This window comes from Astyanax mexicanus, chromosome 16, assembly GCF_023375975.1.
Source record: "Astyanax mexicanus isolate ESR-SI-001 chromosome 16, AstMex3_surface, whole genome shotgun sequence".
Taxonomy (NCBI): Eukaryota; Metazoa; Chordata; class Actinopteri; order Characiformes; family Acestrorhamphidae; genus Astyanax; species Astyanax mexicanus.
The window spans coordinates 9,806,537-9,827,629 of NC_064423.1; the positions used below are offsets into that span (position 1 = coordinate 9,806,537).

At 40.2% G+C, this 21,093-nt stretch overlaps 1 protein-coding gene across 1 annotated transcript in view; it reads left to right on the forward strand.

Annotated features, from left to right (window-relative positions):
• The window catches only part of chsy1 (chondroitin sulfate synthase 1), a 108,049-nt gene extending 100,338 nt beyond the window's left edge, over positions 1 to 7,711 (forward strand). Inside the window, exon 3 of the mRNA XM_007260216.3 lies at positions 5,088 to 7,711. Coding sequence (XP_007260278.3) covers positions 5,088 to 6,683 — 1,596 coding nt within the window. The 3' untranslated portion in view covers positions 6,684 to 7,711. The remainder of the gene's footprint in view (positions 1 to 5,087) is intronic.
• The last annotated feature ends 13,382 nt before the right edge of the window (positions 7,712 to 21,093 follow it).

The window sequence follows — 21,093 nt, forward strand, 5'->3', positions numbered from 1 at the left end:
AGAGCTGCAGGCCTCCTGTGGTGACACTTCAGTGTTTTTGTTTCATAAAACTTGCCTCTGGCTGCTTCCATCAGAGGAGCGAGTCTTTTTTCTCTCTCATTATGTTTGCGGTCAGCATCTTAGCAGGCAAAGCTGGTCTTAGAGCAGCATAAAGGGGCACACTCGACATGAGGCCCATTACGCTGCAGTGGAGCCAATTAAAAGACTCTAATAGCATTTTTAAATTAGATTTGCATGACTGGCAGGTCAGTGGCGGGGAGTTCTGTGTAGTAGATAAGTGTCGCTTGTCCCGGGGTCTGACTCTTCCTCTGAGCTCTGCCTTTAGGCTGATGTACAGCAGTGCAGGGGCACTGCAGTCCGTCGTTGACTCAGTGGCACAGCCTGCCACAGGGCGGTTATTCACTGTGTGAATTTGTACACGCGTGTCCTAAACGCAGCATTTATCACACACAAACACACACACACACACATTAAAAATACAGCACATAAAAAAGGCATAGAAAGTTATGAGCTACATATTAAAACAGTTGAAATTAATACTCAGAAATAAAGAATTGTAGCTAATGATTTGGGAAGTTGGGGCTCGTTTTGAAATTTTTCAGTAACAGAGGAAAAAGCAAATAAGCATAGCCTGTGCATAGTGCTTTGATTCTGTTAATATCTACTTTTTACCACTTTCAGCTTCATTCAGGAGGATGGGATGAGGGTGTATATTCTTTACTAAGGCATTAATCGTCAGCAAAACTAGTTACATTAGGGGTGTGCAATTCAACATTTTTGAATATCGTGAATGATATTATACTCTAAAATATCATGCTTTATCACCCACCCATAATTATCACATCAGGGTACTACTTTTTTACTGTTTTTAGCAAAAGAAAAATTCACACTGTTCTCATTATCCATTATATATCTACTGTATTTGCAATATCTGAATATATATAATTTTATGCAATATAAGTTTAGGGCCATATCGCCCACCCCTAGTTACCATGCATCTAAATTCACTACAATTCCCACAATGCCAAGCAAGGTTTCCAGCTAGTACACAGGCCTGTGAAATGTCCTGGTCTTTAATATTAATCTGTGTCCATTAACAGTGTTGACGTGTACCTTATTCTGCTACACTCACTTAGATTGGTTAGTTTATTAAGCTTTTGTCTTGTGATAGTTCATATCAAATGATTTATGGTTGTATGTATTGACAGTAAAGATACACACAGGAAGTAGGTAGGTATGCTAACCCAACATTCCACCAGAAAATAAAATAAAATAAATCAACCCCCTTTTAAAGAAGAGAAGCTGCAGCTGTGAATAAAGGGCAGAATTTAAAACATCCACCCAAACCTAGAAGTTAAAAAAAAAAAAACCTGACACCTTTGCTTTAATGGAACTTTATAACCAAAACATTTCTATCAGTTCTGTTGTTGATTTACCCCCCACAAAATGGTATGTTTGGGTGGATGTTTTAAATTCAGCTCCTTCAACCATAGACGCAGCTTCTCTTATTTTGTGGTTCTGTAGTGTGTGTAATAAGTGGATCTCCTATCACACTGAAAGTTCTAACACTATGGCCTTCTGCTTGTTGTCTTGGAAAGTAAGGTTTATTTTTAGAAAATTACAAAAACGACAAAATCTGGTTTGAGACTGTTTTCTGAGAATATTTTAAGGTTTTAAGAAAACATAGAATTTTTTTTTTTTTTTTACTTTTCTGTGATTATTTTGGCTGCTGTGTTTTTGGCTTTTGTCTCGCCGGATTAAAAAAGGCCTGTAATAGAAATGCAAAGTCGCCTGACGACACAAAAAAAACACTGTAAAGCTGTTCTTTGCCTCAAGTGGATTTCAGTGTCTTATCTGTAGGCATTAAGTGCTTTTGTCCTGTGCTAATGTATTTGTTCGGTCTCGGGGACGCTGGGAGGACGCTATTATCACAGTGACTGACTGTGAATTTGCTTCAGCCTTTTATTCATGGGCACCTTTAGTTCATTCTTCTGGCATTTTCCGTTACAAGGACACGCGTCTGCTATGCGGAGGTCACAGTGTAAATGTTTTCATAGCATAACGGTTGCGTGTCGACTTCTGGATGTTGCGTTTGAGAGTGAGAACGGTGCTTAAGAACTGGAGAGGGGAGAGGTAAACATCTGAGAGTGACTGAGTCTTTTTATGTATGTATATTAGCTTTTATATGTGAAATAAAGAACTTTCTAGAAATGGCTTCTGTCGAGTTGTCTGAGGTTTTCCAGGGTTCCTGCGGGTCTTTAAATGTCTTAAATTAAAATCTGGCTAATTAAGGTCTGAAATTGTCTTAAATTTACTGTAAATTTGCTGTAGGTATTACTTTTTTACACAGTGGCCAGTCGTAAACATCTAATCCATGGAGACAATAAAGATTAACAGAGAGCTAGCTAACATTAGTGGCGAGTTAGCTAACATTCATTTTCGTGGCAAGCTAGCTAACATACTAACTTTAGCTAGCTAAAGTAAGCTAGCCAACATTACCAGGGATAGAACTAAGGGTAGCGAAAAGCTATGTAACATTAGCGGTGAGCTAGCTATCATAAAATTGAGTGGCAAGCTAGCTAACATACTAACTTAGCAGCGAGCTTGCTAACATATTCACTTTAGCTAGCTAAACTGAGCAAGCTAACATTACCAAGGATAGAACTAAGGATAGCGGAAAGCAATCCAACATAGTGGCGAGTTAGCTAACATACTAACGTTAGCAGCAAGGTACTAATGTTATCAGCAAACTAGCTAACATACTAACTTTAGCTAGCTAAAGTGAGCTAGCTAACATTACCAGGGGTAGAACTAATGTTAGTGGAAAGCTTTCTAACATTAGCGGCGAGTTAGCTAACATATTTAATTTAGTGGCGAGCTACCTAACATACTAACTTTAGCTAGCTAAATGAGCTAGCTAACATTACCAGGGATAGAACTAAGATTAACATTTAGCTAACATACTAATGTTAGCAGCTAGCTAACTAACAGTAGCAGCAATCTAGGTAATATACTAACTTTAGCTAGCTTAAACAAGCGGTAACGTTAGCTAACTTGCCGCTAATGTTAGCTAGCTCTCTGTTAACATTAGTTCTATCACTGGTTATTTAAGCTAGCTAGCTTAAACTAGCTAGCTTATATAACCAGTGATAGAACTAAGGTTAACAGAGAGCTAGCTAACATTAGCGGCAAGTTAGCTAACGTTACCGGGGAGAGAATTAAAAAAAGTACAACTAATATTTTTGAGTCTTAAATGATATTTATTGAGGTCTTAAAAAGCATTGAATTTAACTTTTAAAATTGGTGCAAAAACCCTGTTATCATGTGTGCGTTTGTGCTGTATGTTGATCCAAACCTTGGATTAGCCTTCAGGTGACCGGCCTGCTGTTTTACCTGCACATCTGCCAACACCTTTAAATCAGGTGTTCATTTCCAGACCTGCCACTCAGCATTCATTACCTCAGAGCTGTAATGAACAAACTGACCAGGTCATTGTCCGTAAGGGAATTGGTATAATGAATCATGAAGTACTGATTAAGGAAAGGAACCAGCAGTTGGCTAATTAGAGGCTTTGCTAATGATGAGAGGAACAGTAGGTGGAGGTAGGAGCATCCAGACTTCTGCAGCCTCCAGCTGGTGTGGAGAGCTTTTCTCAGGTCACTATGACCTTGCGTTCTGGCTCCCCGTTCCTCTATCTGCTTTATCCCTCTTGACCGAGGCGATGGATTTAGGAACGCTGCTGGAGTCCTATTTTCACCTTCTTTAGCTGATTGAGCTGGGTTACTTTCTTTAATGGAAAAAAGGCAACTGGAAATGAGTGTTCAGTTTGAGATGGGCCCGTCACGATAATCGCGTTATTCGGCTTATGTATCAAACAATATATGAACATGACCTCAATTATTTTTTGTTGACCTCAATTTGAGGGTTATGGGCCAAACAAAATATGATATTTCAAGGGATTTTTGCGATAATGATTACTGGCAATATATAAAATCTTAAAAAACATTCTATTAGCATTCTATTAACATTTATTTTGTTGCAGTAATATAAAGTTTTATTTAATACATATAACAAGTACACAGTCTTTCAGAACGAAAAAATCGTAATGACAGCTGCTTTAAGTCGAGTGTCCATTATCATGCCAGTGTATCATAATATCAGGGATATAAAGGTGGTCCTAATATGGGAGTAGTAATATTTATCTGAATTATTTCAAGAACAAAAATTAATTGTGACTAGTATACTGTGAGAAAATCTTGAGGTTGGTGTTTAATTTGTTGTAGTGATTTAAATTCATTAGCTCTCAGCTCATTTTTAACAAGGAAATTGGCAGTTCATGCATGTGGTTCTGCTGACCTTTTGCTCTTAAAGATTTATGTTCATTCCAGACTCCGTTCCTACAGCGTGTTATGGTCTTCAGCTGTAATGGGTGGAATATTAATTTTCCTCCATAATTGATCTCATGACCATGTTCCAAACCATCACATCATCATCATCACATTTAAATCAGTCTGGAGATGATAAATGTGCCCCCTGTAATGTGTAATATCTAGTTATTGGATTTGAAATGCCTCTTGCATTGTTGCATCATTATATTTTGTATTATCTGGAACATCATGTGGTTAATTTAGTCAACATTGACACGATGCATCCCACTATGATTATTTTAATTGTTGGGAATGTGCCCTATCTGTTCAAATCTTTATGGATTAGTTTAAGTTGCACCTATTGCTGATATACTGCTTATATAGGACTTGCAGAAATGTATTGTGTATTGACAATAATGAATTTAAGCCTATAGGCATCATGACTAGTGCCAGGTGTGGACTACAGGTGTATAAATCCCCCAGTATGGAACTGAGAAACTGGGTTCTTTTGCATGATTTGTCATTTAACATCCTGACTTCATTAATGTTAATGCAATCAAATGTACAAGTAAAGGCAGTTTATCCAACTAAAGACAAATTGTCCATAGTCCGTGTACAGTAAAAATTAAGAGCAATAAAAAAGGGGGTTGCCTGACTTGTTTTAAGTGGGTATTGCTCAATTAAACTTATATTTTTCTTTTTTTTCTCTCTCTCTCTCAGATGCAGCAGCTGTTTTACGAGAACTACGAGCCGAACAAGAAGGGCTACATCCGAGACCTTCACAACAGCAAGATCCACCGGGCCATCACGCTCCATCCCAACAAGAACCCGCCCTACCAGTACAGACTGCACAGCTACATGCTGAGCCGCAAAATCGCTGAGCTCCGGCACCGCACCATTCAGCTTCACCGGGAGATCGTGCAGATGAGTCGCTACGGCAACACGGAGGTGCACAAAGAGGACTTGCAGCTTGGAATGCCTCCTTCCTTTATGCGGTTCCATCCTCACCAGCGGGAGGAGGTGCTGGAGTGGGAGTTCCTCACGGGGAAGTACATTTTCTCCGCCCTGGACGGGCAGCCTCCGCGCCGTGGCATCGACTCCTCGCAGAAGATGGCGCTGGACGACATCATCATGCAGGTAATGGAGATGATTAACGCCAACGCCAAGACCCGAGGCAGGGTTATTGATTTCAAAGAGATTCAATATGGCTACCGCAGGGTCAACCCTATGTATGGAGCAGAATATGTGCTCGACCTGCTGCTGCTTTACAAGAAGCACAAAGGGAAGACCATGACTGTACCGGTGAGAAGGCATGCCTACCTTCAACAGACCTTCAGCAAGATCCAGTTCCTGGAGGAAGAAGAAATGGACGCACGGGCGCTGGCAGCTAGGATCAACCAGGACTCGGACTCCCTGTCTTTCCTCTCCAGCTCCCTTAAGATGTTTGTGCCGTTCAAGCTCAGCAGCTCCGGCTCAGAGCAGCACGAACCCAAAGAGAAGAAGATCAACATCCTTGTGCCGTTGGCGGGGCGGTACGAGATCTTCGTGCGCTTCATGGTCAACTTTGAGAAGATCTGCCTTATCCCCAGCCAGAACGTTAAGCTGCTGGTTCTTCTCTTCAGCACGGACAACAACACGGAGCGCGTGAAGCAGATCGAGCTGATGAGGGAGTATCGTTTGAAGTATCCCAAAGCTGACATGGAGATCAAGCCCGTTTCCGGCCCCTTCTCCCGTGCCCTGGCCCTGGAGGTCGGCTCGGCTCACTTCACCAATGATTCCTTACTCTTCTACTGTGACGTGGACCTATTGTTTACAGCTGATTTCCTCAAGCGATGTCGCGGAAACACCATACTGGGGGAACAGACGTACTTCCCAATCATCTTTAGCCAGTACGACCCGAAGGTTGTCTACGCCGGAAAGGTACCGAGCAACAACCACTACGTGTTCACGTCCAAAACGGGCTTGTGGAGACACTACGGCTTCGGCATCGTCTGCGTCTACAAAGGGGACCTGGTCAAAGCTGGCGGCTTTGACGTCTCCATCCAGGGTTGGGGGCTGGAAGACGTGGATCTTTTTAACAAATTTGTCCAGTCAGGGATGGAGCTGTTCAGGAGCACAGACACTGGCATAGTGCACGTTCACCACCCCGTCATATGTGACCCCAACCTAGATCCCAAACAGTACAAGATGTGCCTGGGTTCCAAAGCCTCGTCCCACGGTTCCACGCAGCAGCTCGCCGAGCTGTGGCTGGAGAAATACGACCAGGGCTTTCGGAGGATCTCTAGCTCTAATAACGGATCAATGAGGACAGCATAGGCTCGAGCGTAGAACCTGCGAGCTTGGACCTGCATTGGACCTGTCTTCCTCTTTATGGTGTTTTCAACTACCTAATTTATTTTTTCATAGAAAAGAACTCTGTGGATATATTTTCGAAGAACTCCTTTTATAAAGTATGAGAATAAAAACACCAGAGAACGAACATCTTCAGAACGTTTTTCTACCAATGCTAAGAGAATGGATTAAAAAGGCATCCAAAGTGCTGGAACACCGATTTTTTTCCCCCCTCAAATCCAGTAATAAAAATGACGATGATGAGTGTTGTGTTTATGGCGCCTCGTGTGAGGACTCTCTAAGTACTTTAAGTAAGTACAGTATATACTGTGTACCTCAGTGATGTGCACACCAGTCACAGTGTGTTTGTGGAGGAGGAGGGACTTTATACTCTATGAGGGTCAGGTCTCAGATGTGCAAATGTGGTGTTGGTGGGGAAATGGTTAATGTATTTTTACTTGTGAATGTTTACAGGAAGCCACATGTACAAGCGATACGTCTTTCGACAAACCGAGAAACCGACAAACCAACAAACCTAATTAATTTTGCAGTTTTATGGGCCATAGATCACATCTTCATTTCTGATTTATTGATTTATTTCTTTTTTTTGATCTGTTATGACACTGTTGCGTTGTTGTTGTTGTTTGTTTGTTTATTTGATATATTTTTTATTTTATTTTAATTTGTTGTGTTTTTTTTTTCTTTTAATGATTTTGACATGTGAACAGAACTGCTGGATCTTGGTTTTGATCTTTCCAACTCATTCCCACTGTTTAATTTATTGAATGCAGTCTCATATGTACAATATCAGGCTGAGGTTATGTATATTAGAGATTATACAACAATCTCAGTCAGAGATTTCTTTTTTTTGTTCTGTTTTTTGTTTTTGGTTCGTTTTTCTCTTTCGCAAATTAATTTGGTTACCAAAGACTTTTTGCACAGTTGCTGTAGGTATTGTTTGTGTGTGAATGTGTGCGTGCCTGTGTGTGCGTGTACGTATGTGTGTGTTTGTGTGTGTGTATGCAGGCGGTAGAGCTGTCATGAACATGAAATGAACTCTAGGATGGCGGTACTGAGTGTCACGTTTTAGTCAAATTTTGGAAAATGAAACACTTTTTACCTGGACACACGTAGAATGAATCACACAGTTATCCCTCTTCTGAAATCTGCACAACATTTATCACTATCCTGATTTGAGTCCTTTGGTGTTGTAGAATGAGATGCAGGATCTGGATAGAACAGATCTGGATAGGTCACGGGGTGAATGATGCCCAGCCGCCTTGCCTTTCGGACTTTAGGACCGCTCTCCCACAGTGTTATATACACACACTCATTTCTGTCTGGAGCTCTTTTTGTACTTCTGTTATCTGTTAGCTCTTATCCAACCGGGTAAGGGTTATATATTTAATTAATAAATAGAAAAAAAAAAAAAACATTAGTTAAATGTTGTGAGTGTCGTCATTGTGTTCTGCTTATCATGTGATTGAATGCGTTGCATTGAGAATCTTTACCCACACAAAGTCTAAGATGCCCTTTCACAAGGTTTTGTAAAAACTGATTTTTTGCATTGTTTTGTGTATTAAAATCGGGCTAACCAATCAGAGTCGAGCTCTGTTAAGCAGCAGAGCTCTGTTGTCAAGGAGGTGGACCAAACAAATGGGCATCAAGAGGCAGCAGAACAGCTCATCAACAGCTCATCTTGTTCAGATCACAAGACAAAAGCTTATATAATCATTAAAATCAACATTTTCACATAGATGTAAGTTTTCTAATTAGACAACTAACGATTCTCTGGTTTTAAAAAATACTGCGATTACTAAAAAATATACAGGGGTTGGACAATGAAACTGAAATCTGGTTTTAGACCACAATAATTTATTGTGGTGACGGACAGTTCTGGTGGAAACAGGAGAGTTGAGGTGCACATTGAATTATGTGGTTTTATGTTTTTTGGATACAATCCGGGTTAGCACCCGAACATCCCTTTCAGACAGCTTCCTCTTACAGCGTCCACAGTTAATCCTGTTGGATGTTGTTGGTCCTTCTTGGTGGTATGCTGACATTACCATGGATACCGTGGCTCTTGATATATCACAGAAACTTGCTGTCTTGGTCACAGATGCTCCAGCAAGACGTGCACCGACAATTTGTCCTCTTTTGTACTCTGGTATGTCACCCATAATGTTGTGTGCTTTGCAATATTTTGCGCAAAACTGTGCTCTTACCCTGCTAATTGAACCTTCACACTCTGCTCTTACTGGTGCAATGTGCAATTAATGAAGATTGAACACCAGGCTGCTCCAATTTAGCTATGAAACCTCCCACACTAAAATGACAGGTGTTTCAGTTTCATTGTCCAACCCCTGTATATACAAAAAAAAAAAAAAAAAAAACTAACTTCCCCTGCACAAAAGCACTAGTGTAGAAGAGGGAAATTAAAGAGAGTAGACAATGAGCAGAGAAACAGAAAGTTGAAACATATAAGAGCTATGGTGTCTCTATTGCTGCTTTCTTGTGCTGTCTTGTTTTTATTATTATTATTATTTTAATCAAAATTGTTGTAATGTAAACTCCTTCCAACATCACTAAGCATGTAAACACCAATTAAAAATTAAAACTTTCATGTGCTTTTTGAATGTAACACAAATTGTAGCTGTCTACAAACAACATTAACATACAGCACAAAAAGAAAGGAAATTTCTTAACAATGCTTTTTGGCAATATATCTTGGAACGCCTGCTAATTTACCTTTTAAATGTTGTCACGTTTAGAACAGCAGCAGAGCTGAGTATGTGAGTTGTGCTTATTAAAAAATTTCCAAATCTTCTCTGCCAGTGTCAAACAGCTTAATCTACCATTGACTTGTTTGGTGTTGGACGATCTTCTTGGGGCGCCCACTTTGTGGCCTTTTACTGACATCCCCCATTATATAGAACTTGGCTTTCAATTTGGATACACTGGTATTAGGGCTTACTCCATATAATGCAGCAACTTGTTTTTTTGGTTTTTTTTTTTTTTGTGCTTCACCAGCTTAAAGTTGCCCTATCACGTCCCTATCCAGATCAGCCAAGCGTGGTCAGGCTGGACCACTGTAGCGCTATAGCAAGGGCCATGCTCACAGGTGGAGTTACCAGAAGCTCACAAACAAGTGTCAGAAGCAACAGCAAAATACGCTGTTTAGCACACTGGCTTGAGAGGATTTGGCCAATTCTTTTATAGGCACAACCCACATACTGAACACTACTTCTCTTTACAAATGTGGCTCCATTTAAAAGGGTATAAGATTTATTGCCAAGAAGCATTGTAGCAACAACAAAATAAAAATCTACCACAAAAATATATATTTTTGTGCTGTTTGTTGTTAAGCATAAAATAAAAAATATATATATTTTAAAGATATAGTTTTCTAAAAATCAAATGAACGCAACTAAGTTAGGTGTATGACTTTTATCTTGGAGAAACATACTGCCCAACAAACATGTGAATGCAGCATAAATTCTTAATGGCAAAAAAAACCCAAAAAAACATGGCGGACTGAATAAATTACTTTTAAAATCACACTTTTTTTTTTTTTTTACTCTGTCAAGGTTCTCAATTCACTACAAGCCTGGACTCAACAAGAGAGCTCAAGTAAGCAGGCTGTTAAATAGACAGAGTGAAGGAGACAGAGTGGCTCTCAATAGGTTAAACAACAATTAGGGGCCTAATTAAATTGTTTCACTAGACTTAACTTTTTAAAGGGATGGCCAATAAGGGGGTGTTTGCCAATAGACGCTCAGTGGGCAGCAGAACCCGGCTCAGATTCCAGCCAGCAATTAATGAGAGAGGCTATTTAGCAGGGTGTCGAGCCTCGGCTTCACTAAACCTTTCACACGGACCACGGTTTCACCCAGAACAGTTAAAAAAAAAAAAAAATGCTGAAGAGGGTCACAAGTACACGGCAACTGTTTTAAGAAGCACAACAAAGTCCTGGATTGGAGAAACCAAGGGAAACCTGCTTAAGAAGCAAGGCTGTTTTAAGCATTATGCCATCATGGGTTCACTGAGTTCCATTTTTTTTTAATAATAGTAATTAGTCCTTTTTCATTTGTTTAGTTGTGGATGTCCTATTAATTCGCTAAGGCAAAGCTGCAAGGGGCATTGCTAACAAGTTAAGGCTTGGAGGTTAAGGCACAAAAAAACACTGCATAATGCTAATGCTAACACCAATAGCTTCTCTTAGCATGTTTGGTGGAGAACTCAAACTCTCTGTTCTCTTGGGTCAGCAGTCACACTTAAAAAAAAAAGTGCTTCAAATGGTCCCTTGAGGACAAGCGCAAATCAAAAAAAAAATATATATATATATATATAATTGAAAACTTAATTTATTTCATTAATTCATTGTAAAAAATGCACTCAGTACTTAGTTGGGGCTCTTTTTGCATAAATTGCTGCCTCACCGAGGCAGGTTTGGATCTGCAAATGAAGTTTATTGTATTTACAGAAAGTGTAAAATAATTACTTAAACAAATCAAAATTAGGCAGGTGCATAAAATTGGCATTTTGTCATTTTATCGATTTGAACACCTATCACTAATTACTGGAACACAAAATTTGTTTAGTAAGCTCATTGACCCTTGACCTACATACACAGGTGAATCCAATTATGAGAAAGGGTTTAGCTTCTTCTCTAAAAAGTGGCAACATGGGAGCCTCAAAACAAAACTATCAAATGACCTGAAAAAAAAAAACAGATTGTTCAACATCATGATTTAGAGGAAGGATACAAAAAGCTCAATAATCTCAAAAATTCCGGATGTCAGTTTCCACTGTGAGGAACAGAGTAAGGAAATGGAAGATCGCAGGCACAGTTTTAGTTAAGACTCGAAATAGCACATCAAGAAAAATCTCAGATAAGCAGAGGAGAAGGATGGTGAGAACAGTCATAGTCAACCACCATAATCACAGATCAGCTCCAAAGACCAGCTACATAATCATCTTGCTGCAGATGGAGTCACTGTGCATTGTTCACTATTCACTATCCAGTGCACTTTACACAAGGAGAGGCTGTATGGGAGAGTAATGCAGAAGAAGTCTTTTCTGAGCACACGCCACAAACAGAGTCGCATGAGGTATGCTAAAGCTAAAGCACATTTAGATAAGCCAGCTTCATTTTGGAATAAGGTGGACTGTGGACTGATGAAGCTAAAATTGAGTTATTTGGGGGCAGTTGTTTATGCATGGAGAAAATAGAAAAACACAGCATTCCAAGACAAACACTTTACTGCTCCCCACAGCAAAATTTGGTGGTGGTTCATAATGCTATGAGGCTGTGTGATCAGTGCAGGTACTAGGAATCTTATTAAACTTGAGGGTCACATGGATTTCAGTCAATATCAGCAGATTCTTGACACATTGTTCAAGAATCAGTGAGAAAGTTGAAGTTCAAGTTGCGCCGGGGCTGGATACTTCAACAAGACAACGACCCTAAACACTAAACTCTGCTCAAAATCTACTAAAGCATTCATGCAGAGGAACAAGTACAACATTCTGGAATGATCATCTCAGTCCCCAGACCTGAATATTATTAAAATCTGTGGTGTGATTTAAAGCGAGCTGTTCACGATCAGAAACCTGAATCAAACCTGACTGAACTGGAGATGTTTTGTAAAGAAGAATGATCCAAAATACCTTCAACCAGAAGCCAGACTCTCATTGTACTATTGCACACTTTCTGTAAATCTTATAAACTTCATTTCACTTCTCAAATATCACTGTGTTCATCTGTTATATGATATATTTAACTGAAATCGCTGATCCAAACATTTAATGATTTATAAAGAAAAATTCTGAAAATGAGCAGGGGTTATTGACGCTAACTTTTCCTAGCTTTGGATTCTCTCCTTAGTCACTGTAGCATTTTGTGTTGTTTTTCTTTGGTCACAGCATGTGGGTTTCACAATAGCCCTGTGTGATTGTGCAATACACAACTTAGCGCTCTGATTTGGCAGCTGTTTGGCACGGTTTGCTGGTTATTTTCTGATTAATTTGAATGCAGATGCAGGAGCAGGGACTCAGTCCCATAACAGCCAGCACTGGAAGCACTGGAAGCTCCTGCTTTACTTGGCATTTTGAGATTCATTCATCCAATCCAGAATGTAAACACAATGGAAATCAAAGCTTTAGGTTGGCTATGGGAGAGCGGGTAGCGCTGGGCTGGATCAGAGCAGATGCTGAGGTGGCGGCCTGTCAACACATGAAATGTCTGTGGTTGCTGGATCTGACGTGAGTCAGTACACACTTTTCTGTGCGCAATTTCCTCTCAGTCCTAATGCAATCCCCAGAGACTGGAAGGAAACAGAATGTGACACCGCTCCATAGGCCGGAGACGTTGGTTTCTCCTTGTTTTGGAACAGCAGGATAGATCAGGATTGATCTTCCAGCCCCTTTGCAATAGAAGCAATCTTATGTCTGTGATTTGTTTTGGTGTCTCCTGTAGTGCAGTATAAAAAAAAAAAAAAGTCAGTCTATGAGCTAAAATTATACACTGTGCTCTGCGTAGTTGAGCGGGGCTGTGGTTAATTTAAGGATCAGGCTTCAAATATTCTAAACCCATTCTGAGATATTTTGATGTTTATTGTCACTAGTTGTATTTTGCGTTCTTTTTGCATCAAATGTTGACCTAAAGGTAGAGATAGACCCAATTCTATTTCTCTTTTGAACCTTGAACCCTTGTTTTTAAGTGTAACCCTTCAAATTGGAATTTAATTGGAGTTGGGAAACCCTTCAGGGTTTCGACATTTGTCAACAACCAATAAATAAATAACACTGGGTATTGTATTGACCACTGCACCACTTAGAAACCAGAACATTTCTTTATTGATTTTGTATTGTCCTAACTAAATTTCCCTTCTGTGACCACTATTAAACAAACAGGCCCTCCTGACCAACGTCCTCTATTAATAAACTCTACTTAGGCTCCTCAGTGGCCAAGAACCGCTGACTAACAATCGACCAGGGTTCCAGGATGGATCCCAGGTGGGTGTTGCAAGAAATGGACTTTTTGTTAGTGGAGGTTGAATCCGTGTTCTGCCCAGAGAACATTGTCACTGTGCCCTTGAGCTAAGCAATTATACCCAAGATCCTGCCCACCTCACTCATCCAATTCCATCTATTTCTCTCTCCCTAGGGAGTGCTTGCAAATGAGAATGAATTCTCAGGGCACTTCCTTTTGTAATTTTTTGTGGAAATGATCCACTGAACCGTCCGTCTGAACGCGGCCTGAGGTTCGACACGGCCCTGTAATTCCGCATCCCAGTACTACAGCCAATGCTCTCCTGGGTCGTGTCCACAGTCACAAGATTGCACAAGATTGCACACATTAATGCATATGACAGATGAATATGGGACTCTGCATGGAGCCTATAGCTATTGGAGCCTATATATATTGTATCTCCAAAACTGAACACCATTTAATATGGCGTTCCACAAAAATACCAGGCGAAAAAAACTAGCGTTTTTACATTTTGCCAAGTCAACTTCTCATGAGCGCAAATGTGAAGCTTGCGAGAAAAAAAAAAGTTACCGTGTGCTCACCGAACAAAACATCGCTCTTGAGCTTCATTTTCCTCCTCTCGTTTTTTTTTTTTTCTCTTCAATTCACAGTTCTCCTTGCGGGCTATGCAAATTACCTGCAGCTGCTGTTTGTGCTTGAGTGAGTTTTTTGCACTCGAGTGTTAAATGGGTTGGTTTTGACAGTTTGGGGGCGGGGTCAGGGTCGCCTCCCGCAGCAATTGCTATTGGTTGATATCTCCAAAGTTTGTGTTGGACCTCTTATCTCCAAGAGCCGGTCGCTCCGGGCACTGAACCCGGGCCAACAGCACCCTCCTCCACCCTCCTCTGGCTCTTGGAGGTAGGCGGTCCGTCACAAACCCTGGAGATATCAACCAATAGCATTTGACCCCGCCCCCAAACAGTCAAAACCACCGCTTTCTACACTCGAGCGCAAAAGTCTCGCTCAAGCAAAAACAGCAGCCACAGGTAATTCCTATAATAATTTGAGAGGGAAATAAACACTCGAGAGGAGGAAAATTAAGCTTGCTAGTTAATTTACCCACGCAAAATGTAAAAACATGCTGATGAATTATTTTTTTACCTTGCGCCCACCAGGGTAAAATGACACTTTTCGGGGGCGCCAAGTGGTCCAGGGGTTTAATGCACTGCCACTATGAGTAGGAGGTCGCAGGTTCGAATCCCGTTCATGTAGCTCTGCCATCAGCTGCCAGCGCCCAGAGGGAGCAAATTGGCCAATTTTGCTCCCTCCAGGTGGGTAGATGGCGCTCTCTCTCACCATCATGCTCAAAGGTGGCGCTGGGCGGCACAAAGTGTCTGGGAGCGGATGTATCGGAACCTAGCCACTGTGCTTTCCTCCGAGCACGCTAGCTGCTAGCTGCTGTAAAAATATAAAACTCTTTTCAACTTTTTAACTTTAAATTTCACCTCTCCAGATTTTCCTGTGTAGGGTTCGTTTTTACCTGGATGACCAGTTTTTTTAACCACCTCGACCCTTAAAGACTGACTAAGACCCTTTTAAATCAGATACCAGCAAAATCTGACCTCAAGCTTAATTTTATTTCAGGTAGCAAAGCGCCTGAAGAGCAGGTTATGCTTTTTGGGTAATGGATCTACAAGTTTGTCCAGAATAAAAATCTCCTTCTCATTGGTCCCTATGTTTCATAACATTGTCACTTGTCAAACTGTCATTAATCCACTCTGTCATGACGTTTCTTGAACCACTGAACATCTGCGACTAACTGCTGCAAGTTTCGTAAATCGGCGTTGGACAGAAAGCAAAACTACAGCAGCCGCCATCAGAGGATATCCAGCTGTTATATGGGGATGAATACATAACGACGGCCAAACCTGCCATGCCTGGCTGAAGCCCTGCCAGTTTCCATCAGATGCGAGAGCTGGAGAGCTGGAGTCCCTGTTTAGTTGCTGCGTTGCCCATTTTTCAGTTTCATAAAAAAGAAAAGCCTCAAATAAAAACTTGTCAAAAAGAGGACAGATAATTCCGTTTGGGCTTTAGGGACGCTTACTGGACATGGGCCACTTAGCGGAGCCACATTCTAGCTTATTTTTTTGTTTGCACCATATTGCTTTTGTTAAGTGCCATGGCTGCTAGACCCTGGAGGCAAACTGGAAACGGGCGTGGTGGGTTCCTGTCGGGACGAGGGGAGTGTATTTCCAGGGTAGGGTGGAACGAAATGCACCTTATCCCACTGTTGAAGACACTTTCCCCAGTACTGCTTGGTCATCATTACAGACACTAGGTTTCACAAAAAAAAAACCCTCTTTGCTTTTAGACTACTGTCAGCTTTGGTTAGCATTCGGTTCACACACGTCATCTGGGAAACACATGGAGCGTCTCTGTCTCTTTCTCTCCAGGCCTGGTACTGCTCTTCCCTACTGGACGCACTGCTCTAGAAATTACTCAACACATTGTGTCCGAGGAGACAGACATATTAGCCCATCTGTGAGTGACAGACTGTTAGATTGTGGAGCTTAAATAGAGCCTATAAGCACAAAGCATTCCTGCAGAATTCTCTAGAGAAGGGATATTTAATAAGAAAACAGTTTAGTTCAGTTAAAGAAATTTTTGTCAGGCCAAGGTCCGGACCGTTGTCATTTTTATGATTTTATTGTGTTGTGATTCAGTGCTATATCCTGTTTACTGAAGAAGCCTAGTAGTTCTGTCAGTGTTTTATGTCATTAACACCTAAAAGACAAAATAAATTACAATAATCGAGTCTATTAATGTGAATCTGTATGTCAACTTTTATTTTAAAATGCTATATTTTTTCTATTAGATTTTTTTTATATTAGATTATATTAGATTGCCTGTCATGATAATTACATAAATGACAAATTGTACACTATATGGAGAAAAGTTTGCTGAATACGGCCAGAATATCAGCAGTTTATTATTATTGTTACTATGTTTTATAAATGTAGCTTTTTTTTCGCTTTATTCTCCGACTCCTGCATTAAAGAAAGGATGTGTCTGTGCACGTCAGCACATCTCCTCCTTTCTCAGGAATATTATTGTTATTACAGTATTAATGACTTCCACTTTAAAATGTGAGTCAGTCGACTTGGGCCTGGATTTGAGGTTTTAGTGAATCATGATAATGTGTACAAACTTTTGTTGAATAGCTCATCCAGCATTCTGAAATACAGATTTACAATGCTAGTGCTAGGGGCATAGTGTTGCCCATGCAAAGAATTCACTATTTTTACACCATTAGCAAGCTCGAAATAGCTCCACACTTCATTGAAATGACATTAAAATGAGGCATGAGGAACTTTAAAACTGCACAGGTAGTTTATTAAAAGGGCAATAAACCCCTTGCTTTTAGCTGACTCCACCCTCAGCTCAAATTTGAAATATGCTTTAAAAAAAAAAAAGAGAGGAGTAGTTTGGCAGAGGAACTGGGTGATGTATGGGTTTAGAGGCAGCAGGACAGAAGGGAGAGCTGATTGGCTTAGCTGCAGTAGCAGCAGTGTGCCTCTGAAAGTGGTGAAATTTAGATGGTTGGACTTCACAAGGGGGCCGGAATTATTGATTAATTGATTTGAATAAAAAGGTAGTTCTCTGGCACGGCCATCTTGATATTAAGTCACTAACAGTAGGATAGGTAGGATATGGGAACAGATTCCAAAAAAAATAGCAATGGAAATGCAAGAAATCCAGCTTTTAATAGAAATGTCTGGTCATTTTTTAAGATGGTGGAGCTATATTTGACAAAAGTTTGTACTCGTTATCATGTTTCACTACATCCCAAGTCCCTTTCACACCACATTTCACATCCTTTAAATCTGTTCATGCCTCAGAGCCACGACTTATGAAACACACTGAAACTACCTGCAGTATCAGTGAGTCATGGTTGTCCATCATTGTCTGTCGTGAGAAAGGTCTGGGAACTGCAATGACACACACTTCACTTCCAGATAAAAAAAATATATATATTTCTTTTTTTTTTTTTTTTTTGCCCTCCACCACCCCCCCCTCTTCATCTGACTATAAACACTTTATTGTTTACATTTATTTGTAAATGAATGATTCTAAATGTGTGTCTAGATTTAATCTATTAATACTAATGTTAATAGATTTTTCCAGTGATTGATGTTAATGCTATTTTTTGTTTTCCAGATCATAAGGATGATTTCATATTGGCACCCGAACATCCCTTTTAGACAGCTTCCTCTTACAGCGTCCACAGTTAATCCTGTTGGATGTGGTTGGTCCTTCTTGGTGGTATCCTGACATTACCCTGGATACAGTGGCTCTTGATACATCACAAAAAAAAAAACACTCTTTTGAATTCTGGTATGTCACCCATAATGTTGTGTGCATTGCAATATTTTGAGCAGAACTGTGCTCTTACCCTGCTAATTGAACCTTCACACTCTGCTCTTACTGGTGCAATGTGTAATTAATGAAGATTGGCCACCAGGCTGCTCCAATTTAGCTATGAAACCTATGTAAATATATATATATATATATATATATATATATATATATATATATATATATATATATATATATATATATATATAATTATATATTTCTATATATATTTATATATACAGTTTGCTAATGCCTCAGTCTAAACAACTTCCCTCAAGCTAACAGGTTTAGCATATGGCTCTTCTGACTGAGGAAAAAAAAAAAGAGGATTAACTAACAAGACACGTGTTTGTGTTTTGGAAGAAAACAGATAATCAAATCAAATCTGTCCAAGGACACATCTCCCTCGGTGTTCCCTCATACATACACACACACACACACACACACACACACACACTGTCTCACACACACACACACACACACACACACACACACACACACACACACCCTGGTGACATTAGACGTGATGCTGAATGCCAGAAGCTATGCTTTGGGGAGAGCTGGCTCATTTAATGACCAAAAGAAGCTGCGTCTGCACCCTGGCCAAGAGCTTTCCCAGCACTATACACCCCAGAACAACACCGCCATTGTTCTGGCCCCAAGGAAATGCTGCGTTGTTATTTATATAATTTTCAGAGCTCTTGGGAATCAGACTACTAAGCTCAGCTGGTTTTTCCGTGCTGTCCTTGGACGTGCTTTTATAATGCGTAAATATTAAGTGCACTTAAACTGCAGGCTTATTATTCAGTGGTTAATCAAAAGTGGTTTAATGCTAATTATTCGGTTGATAATTATTCTGAAACTGCTAGCACAAATATATAAGTTACGTAATGCCTTACATAATACCGCATTTATACATAAAGAAGAAACTAAAAAGCCTGTAAAATAGTTAGGAACTGAATTAGTATTCCATTCTTAGAAAGATTGCTTAGCCAGTACTTAGCAGCACCTCCCTAGGCAAATATCACAGCTTGCAAAATCCTTTTGTACCCTGCTAGGAGTCTCTCTGTTCTTGCTCTAGGGATTTTCTCTCACTTTTGTTTGAAAAACTCTTTTAGTTCTATTATATTTATATATTTTGTATTTTTTTTGGCCATCTTGCTGAACAGCATGTTCAGTATCTACTCACAGATTGTCAGTTTGTTAAAATCAAAAGGCATAAAGTATAAAGCTGTAAAAATTTTCCTCCACTGTCCTATAAAAAGGCTCTCAAGGTAGGATCTTTTAGGTAGTATACCTCTTAGAGAGAAATCAAAAGACTCTTTTAGCCCTATCCAGGCAGGCTTAGTTTTTCAGGGGAACGTTTGTGAAAAATATTTCACACTTGTACTTAGTGAGCAGTGAGGTTTTTGCCTTTCTCGGACACATGACATTGCAATCAGTAGCTCCTACATTTTCACTTGCTGTAGTGTTTATGTGGATCTCCAAAGTGCGCCCAAAGTGTAATTGAGGTGCGCGTCAGTGAACAAATAGCTATTTTATTAAAAGCAAGGTGAAAAAACTAAGATGTGAATCTGCACGGGACTAAAATTACCAGAGGACCACGAAGTTTATATATATATATATATATATATATATATATATATATAGACTGCTATGGACTTAGCGTTGGGTATACCCGTTATACCCGTTCATATTCGGTATAGCGGAGGGGAAATTAAAACCAGCATTTTCTGGTCACCATATGATCAGTGTTGAAAGTTTTTTTGAATTCCAGGCTTTGTCTTGACCATAGACTGTATATAAAGATGGACGCCGTGTCGCCGTTCCCATTCATTCAATGAAAATGAAGCCAAAATCTTCCGCCATTTTGGCAATTCAGAGACCAGAGTCTGCGCAGTAGAGACCAGAGGAGGGAGAAAGGCTGTGGAGAGACAGCCTACTCATTTAAATAACCCCGCCCCTGAGGGCTGCCTCGCGGTCACAGACTGCAGAGCAGGGCGGAGCGGAGCTGACGGTCTGTTATTGGTCCCGCCCATAAGAAGCCCTTTTACCATAACCACACCTTTTTTGAATAGAGCCGAATAAAGTTTTAAAAACTGAATTCTGTAAGGATATAAAAATTTGACAATATAAGCAGAGGTTACACTAGCTGTTGCATTTAAATAATGGAGGTAGAATTACAGTATATTGGGGGAAAAAAACGTGATTGAAAGTTGTTCTGTTTTGCCATTGAAACCTATGGGGATGGGTGGAGTTACACAGCTTTCTGCAGCCGAACAGCAGGGGGCGCCCGACCTGTGGTGGCTTCACTTTTAAGAGACGATGCTCTGTCCAGCTATACACAGTCTATGGTCTTGACTTCCACAATTCCCCTTAACAATATTTTGGGCACAAGCTTTGTTTAGCTTTATTTTTCAGATTATGACCGTGGGAAGCTTGTGGTTGTTGAGTGTTTGAAAGCTTATTGCACAAGGTTTGAAAGCTTATTGTGCTCTGCGGACAATTTCTAATGACAGTGCTTGACCTGCCTTGAGTATCCTAAAAATTTAATTAAAGCCTAGCGAGGTTTCGAGAGTTTACAGCTGGCAAACCTTTTTTTCCCCCGCTTGTATTATATAATATGTGTAATATGTAATAACCGTGCTTGTGTGTTTATATTCCTTCCGTTTTCTTCTCCCGCGTACCTTTAGGCTGTTAGTAGTGTGTATTGTATTGATAAGCAATTCTCTGAATCTGGCAGCCTGCGGTCCAGTTCAAAAAGAAGCTGAATCGCAGCAGGATTGCCTGGATCCAGATGTGCAGAGGGGAGGGAAAAAAACAAAGAATTTATACAAGAGATGTGTGTCCTTGCCAGAGCGTTTAAAGACAGGCCTTAGTCGCTTTTTATTGCGTGCTACTGTCATCCACTTGCTCGTAAAAGGATACATTTATCTACTGCTTATTGATCTTCTATACAGCGCTCTCCCCTGTGCTCAATACCACCAGAGAGACGCAATGAGACAG